The following is a 6148-nucleotide window of genomic DNA, read 5'->3' as shown; positions in this document are numbered from 1 at the left end:
CAGACTGACAGCTGGGACATGACCATGCTGTTTGCAATGGGGCATTGGCTCCCAGCCTATTTTTAAGCAATCTGTGGCAGTTCGTTGTGGGTTAAAATTCATTTTCCATGGGTTTTCCATGGGAAAATGCTCAGGGGGAGCTGCAGATTGGTGTAAAAAGTGAAAGCCATCACTTCAAACAGTTGCGAGGACTCCTGAGCTGCCAGCCCAGGGAGAGCAGCAGCCACAGGGGCACCTGCGTGGTGGGGGATGCTGTGGGTGACACTGGAATTGTGCCAAATGGCACAAATGGCACCCCATCCCAGTGGCAATTTGCACATTTGGATGAACTCAAGGGAACTGCTGGCATCATTCAAGGGTCTCTACTCTGTCTTTGCCAGGACAAAAGGTCCCCTCTTTTCACCTCTCAAAGGGTGTTCCTGTCCTTAACAGCAACAGTCACTGCCAAACTGCTGACCAGATTATTAACCAAGGAAAATACATTTTTTTAATCTATATTCCTTTTAAGATATAATTTTCCCTTGTATAGGGAGGAATGGGAGGATATGGGCCGATTCCCTCTCCCTCTGTCACTTTGTTCTATCACTTCGCAGCTGTTCCATCATTTTAATCTGCAGAGATTGTCTTTAGATTTCAGAAATGAAATTATTTCCTGCAGGCTGGGATTGGGTTTTGGATCTGTGCTCATTTTTCATGAGTAGAGAAGAAAAAAGGGAGAAATGTCTGTTAAAGCCAGGCTGGCCATCTGGAAACGTTGCTGATGCCATTAATTGCTCACTCCCCAAGGTCTGGAATATGCCTGAAGTCAAAGGGAAGAGCAGGAGTGAGAGCGGGAATGGAGAGACTGAAGGAATGCTGCAACAAAATCAATGCCTGCTCCATCGTCCTGATTTAGGTGACTGATGAACGCAAGGGTGTCTGGATTGTGGAAACTGAGAGCAGCTTTAATACTAATCAATATTATAAAATCATGGAATCATAGAATCAAGGAATGGTTTAGGTCAGAAGAGACCTTAAAACTGATCTTGTTCCAACCTCCTGCCACGGACAGGGACACCTTCCACTAGACCAAACCCTGCCCAACCTGGCCTTGAACACTTTCAGAGATGGGAATACTTCCATGGATATCCTTAACGGGAAAAAGGGGAGGGAGCATTTCGAGCCAGCCCTTAGATAGACGAGCAAACCGTTGTGACTGGTGCATGGTACATACAGCTTGTACTGAGCGTCAAGCTCGGCTTTTCCTCCCGCCAGACACAAGGACGGGGAATAGAGTGAGAAAGACGGCACTTTGGTGGGTTTGCTTCTCGGTGGGATGAAGCAGCCGGGAATCATGGAGTGGAGCGTGTCCCGGGGGCTCACCGCCCCAGCCGTGGCTCCATCCACCCCCCAGTGCCCCTGGGGGGCTCTGGGGGCTCCTTCTTCCCGCGGGAGTGGCGGGACTCTCGGTGCCCCCGGCGTGGGTTGGGACGGCGGCAGCTCCGCCCGGCGGAGGGCGGCGGGGCCGGGCGGGAGGCGGTGCCGCCGCCGTGCGAGGACACACACACCGGAGCTGTGCGAGCCCCGGTGCTGCAGCGCCCGCCGCTCCGCTCCGCTCTGCTCCGCTCCCAGCCGGGACTGGCCCCGCCATGGGCGACGGGGCTGCGCGGCCCCGCTGAGCCCCGGACACCGCGGCATCCCGGCAACTCCAGCACCCCGAACTCCGACATCCCGGGAACTCGGTACTCCGGCAGCCCGGCAGCTCCCCTCCGCTGACCCCGGCATCCCCGGAGCTCGGGACTCCTCTGCCCAGGGAACTCACATCCACAGCATCCCAGCTCCCCGGGAACTCCGGTCCGCTGATCCCAGCTCTTCCATCACTCGGTACTTCAGCATCCCGGGAACCCGCTACTCCACTGCCCCGGCAACTCCGCTGCGCTGACCTCGGCTCCCCGGGAATTCGGTATTCCGTCATCCCGGGAATTCATCTGCGCTGACCCCTGCTCCTCCATAACCCCGTGCCCCAGCTCCCTGGGAATTCAGCTCCCTTGTCCCTGGGTCCTCCACCACCCAGTACGCTGGCAATCCGGGAATTTAGTACTCCACCACCCCGGGAACTCGGCTCCGCTGATCCCGGCTCCCGGAGAACTCAGTACTCTGTCCTCCCGGGAATTCATCTCCGCTGACCCCATCTCCTCCACAACCCCGTACCACAGCTCCATGGGGAGTCAGCTCTGCTGACCCCGGCTCCTCCATAACCGGGTACCCCAGCTGCCCGGGCACTCAGTACTCAGCTCCCCTGGAACTCATCTCTGCTGACCCCAGCCCCTCCATAACCAGGTACGCCGTCTCCCTGGGAGCTCCTACCCACAGCACTCCCGGCTTCCCGGTAACTCCCTACTCCCAGCACCCCAACACCGACCATACCTTGGTTCCCTGGTGCTCCAACTCCCTCTTATCCCTGTTCCTCGGACTCCCAAAACTCTGCATCCCCATCTTCCCTACTCCTTGTACCCCGGAGCCCCCAACTAACCGCGGTTCTCCCAGCTCCACAGCCGCTGTGCCCACCGGCTCCCCGGCCCCCGGGCTCCCGGGCCCCCTGGAACTGAGGCCATGGCGTTCATGGTGAAGAGCATGGTGGGGGGGCAGCTGAAGAACCTGACGGGAGGCCTCGGCGGCGAGGAGAAGAGTGAGGGTGAGAAGTCTCCGGCCGAGGCACAGGGCATGACCCGTGAGGAGTACGAGGAATATCAACGGCAGCTGGTGGAGGAGAAGTGAGTGCGACTGGCACAGGGACGGGCTGGACCCTCACGGTCCCTGAGGGGAGGGGGTGCTCCTGCTGCAGTCCCCTATCCCATACATGGGAGCTGGGGAGAGCCAGTACTGGGGACAGCAGGACCGTGAGGGAGTTTAATGAGCCCCCTAATCCCTTAATCCGCTTCCTTGCCCGGGAGATGGGATTGTTTTCTCCTTTCAGGCTGCGCTGGGGGGAGGAAATTGTGGGGGACTTTTCAGAGACAATGGGGGATACTGAGGCTGGGGGGATGTGCAAACCCAAGGATGGGGGGTCCAGGCTGTTGGTAACAGCCCTGTGTGGTTCGCAGGATGGAGAGAGATGCCCAGTTTGCCCAGCGCAAGGCAGAGAGAGCCACGGTCAGGTCCCACTTCCGAGACAAGTACAGGCTTCCCAAGGTATGGCTGTGCTGGAAATGGGAGGGAGGAGGGAGAGGGGCACATGAGGGGTCAAAGCCCAAATGCCAAACATCCTTCTCCCCAGATTTTGGCCCCTTTTCATCACCCCTAAACACCACAGACCACCAGACCCTGACTTGATCCTCCTCTGCCCCGCTTTTGTCCCCTAAATCCAGTTGGATGAGGGAAAGCCACCTTCACCCCAGACTCCCTGGAGCTGGGAGCGGAGCCAGGGTTACACTTTCCTGGCTGGATTAGCCAGCTTCTCTCCCCAGATTATTTGGCAAATGTCCCCCTCCTAGACTCCAGTTTTGGAATTTCTGCCCAACGAACAATTCACTAAAAACAACATAATCAAGGGAAAATTCAACCATTCTTAGAATTACTACAAGCTCTTCTCCCTCCAAACCCACCCTTTATTCAGGAAGAGTCTCTCAGCGGTGAATACTCCAAATTGGAGCCGGGCTAATATTAGTTCCGAAGGGTCGGCTAAGCCAAGTGAGATTGTTCTGATTGTTTGGTGTTATTCAGCCAGCCTGGATTCCCACCCCCCTGCTTCCCACCCCCCTTTTATCAGCAGGAAATAAACAACGAGAGAATTTCTTTTTCCTCCTACCAAAAGCCAGAAAAGGCAGAGAAAGAAAAGATGGAGATTTTTTTTATTCTCCAGGGAAAATAGGGACTTGTTTGGAGCTGGCCCCACAGTCCTTTCTCTGTTTCCTCGTGCTTGAAATGTCCCTTCTCATCTTTTGACAAGTTTCTTCTGCTTATTCCTGATCCTGCTTGGCAGCTGGGCTGCCTCATCCAGAGTCTCCCCATGGCTCCTGGCGCAGAGCTGATCCCGGTTGCCGGTGGGAGCAGTTGTTAGGCATACGTGTAGCTTAATTAGGTGCCTAACCCCCCACAGTGCATGCTGAAAACCAGTTTATACTGGTGCTGTGAATGGGTTTTCATCTCAGCTCTTGCTGTGAGCGCCCAGGCTCGGCTCAGCTATGTCCCCTCTGGATCAGCATCCCACCCTCAGCCCCAGGGACCTTCCCACATGGACCTTAAAATAGGAAGACAGCCCAAAGCCCCTGCTGTGACAGGTCCCTGCACATGCTTCCAGAAGCCCCCTTCCCACTGTGACATACCCCCTTCTGATTCTCTCCCGGCCCATTTCAGAATGAAACGGATGACAACCAGATCCAGCTTGTAGGAGGTGACGTGGAGCTGCCCAAGGAGCTGGCCAAGATGATCGAGCAGGACAACGAGGAGGAGGAAGAGAAGAACTCGGTTATCGGCCAGCTCAGCAACATCCAGAACCTGGACCTTGATTCCTTGAAGGACAAAGCTTCAGCCACGCTAGAGGACCTGAAGCAATCGGCGGAGAAATGCGCCGTGATGTGACGGGGCTGAGCCCCCCTCGCCGCCGGTGCGACAGTGGGGGAGCAGGGAGGGGATGCAGCGAAGGGTCTGGCGGGGGCTGCTGCCAGCGGCGGGGACCCCACCAATGTTGTCACCCTTGCCGTGTGTCACTCGGGTCCTCCTGAACCGTGTGACCCCTTGAGTCCCTGACCCAGGTGTTCCTGCTGTGTGGTGTTCGTTTTGTTCTCTGGTCTGAGGTTTAGGGCAAAGAGCCAGCATGTCCCCCTGTACCCCAATGCCTCCTCCCGTGCCCACGGCAGTGGGTGTCTCCGTAGCCAGAGCCGGGGCAGGAGCAAGGAAGGAAAATGACCTTGGAGTGTTATTGGCCCATGTTGTCAGTGCGGGAAGGACCACGTGTGGTGGCCATATGCCGTGTCTCTGCCTCCACATTTCCACCCAACCTCCTACAAATGACTGGGAGGCTCCAATTTTCGCTTCGCAAGGACGAGGCATGGTGCGGAACACCCTCCTTCCCTGCATCCCGTACCCATCACATGAGAAATAATATCCCTTCCGTGCAAGGAACACCAACCCCTCCGCCCTTCAGGGCTCCTCTAAAGGAGCCAGCCAGGAAGGACCTGCTATACAACCTGCTATATGATCCCATTTATCCCTGTGGGAAGGGGGGTGTTGAGGACCAGAAGGCTGAAGCCTGAATTAACACCAGAGAGGAATAAAACTCCTCCCTGGTGCTCAGCTGAGCCCACACCAGCCCTTCCCCGGAGCATTGGTGTACACCATCCCTCTCCTGGGATGGGATCCACTTCTGTCCTTGTTCCTTCCATGAGAAGAACAAAGTGATAAGGAAAAATCTCCTTGTCCTCCCCCCGCATCGTGATGTAGCTGTGCGCTGTGCTCAGTTGAGTGTCCCTCCACCTCCTGTGCTCTCCCCAAGCCATGGTACTGTTATAACCGGTGGAATAAATACCAGGAGATGTCTATGCATTTATTTTTCTCCTCAAGCTCTATTTTCCTGATCAAGGTTTTGGCGTGCCCCTTTACGGAGCAGGGACGGGAGCTCGAGGGAGAAGCATCCCAAAGAAAGCATTGTTTCTGGTTGCCATCACATTCGGGACCGAAGGGATGCTACAAGTGGGTTGTTGTTGGCAGTTGGGTTTAAAAGCAAACAAAATTCCCGTTTTTTCACAGGTTTTTTGCTATTTTAATATAAAACCTTCAGAACACTTGGTCTGGGACACCGTGGGATGTCCGCAGAGCTGCTCCGAGCAAGGACACATCTCTGCAGGGATGAGCCCGTGATAAGCATAGGTGTGACTCCCAGCTGAAACAGCTCCAGCCAGATGGTATCCCGGCAGGCAGTGGGCTCCTGCAGCGAGGCTTCCTAGAAAAACTTGGCATGAGCTAGGAATTTATCACTCCAAATCCCAAGGGAGCTGATTAACTGCACTTTGGTTTCATGGGGGAGGTGGGTCATCCAGGAAAACACAGGAGAGGGTGCTAGGAAGCTGAGATTATTATTATTATTATTATTAATCATCATCATCATTATTGTTATTATTATTAATAATATTATTAAGGATGCTGGACCAGGACACGGCTGGGGCTGCTG

General features: G+C 55.3%; 1 protein-coding gene across 2 annotated transcripts; it reads left to right on the top strand.

Annotated features, from left to right (window-relative positions):
- Positions 1-1627: 1627 nt before the first annotated feature.
- On the top strand, positions 1628-5523 carry CPLX3 (complexin 3). 2 transcript variants are annotated; one of them, XM_050309768.1, is made up of 4 exons: positions 1628-1942; positions 2527-2753; positions 3084-3171; positions 4336-5523. In XM_050309768.1, the coding sequence occupies exons 2-4, from the start codon at positions 2593-2595 to the stop codon at positions 4558-4560; spliced, it is 474 nt and encodes a 157-aa protein (XP_050165725.1). In that variant the 5' UTR covers positions 1628-1942; positions 2527-2592; the 3' UTR covers positions 4561-5523. The 2 variants fall into 2 exon arrangements, with proteins under 2 accessions (XP_050165725.1, XP_050165726.1); XM_050309769.1 differs by having other exon boundaries at positions 1718-1863.
- Positions 5524-6148: the final 625 nt, after the last annotated feature.

This window comes from Myiozetetes cayanensis, unplaced genomic scaffold (assembly GCF_022539395.1).
Source record: "Myiozetetes cayanensis isolate MyiCay16 unplaced genomic scaffold, myiCay2020 scf14, whole genome shotgun sequence".
Classification (NCBI taxonomy): domain Eukaryota; kingdom Metazoa; phylum Chordata; class Aves; order Passeriformes; family Tyrannidae; genus Myiozetetes; species Myiozetetes cayanensis.
Note: the sequence above shows the minus strand (reverse complement) of the source record. Positions and strands in the feature narration are given on the sequence as shown.

What these genes read in the sequence shown, in the direction of transcription:
- CPLX3 (XM_050309768.1), top strand. Translation starts at nt 2,593, where the DNA reads ATGGCGTTCATGGTGAAGAGCATGGTGGGGGGGCAGCTGAAGAACCTG. An exon ending in CGGCAGCTGGTGGAGGAGAA is followed by an intron (nt 2,754 to 3,083) that starts GTGAGTGCGACT and finishes TGTGGTTCGCAG; the next exon opens with GATGGAGAGAGATGCCCAGT. An exon ending in ACAAGTACAGGCTTCCCAAG is followed by an intron (nt 3,172 to 4,335) that starts GTATGGCTGTGC and finishes GGCCCATTTCAG; the next exon opens with AATGAAACGGATGACAACCA.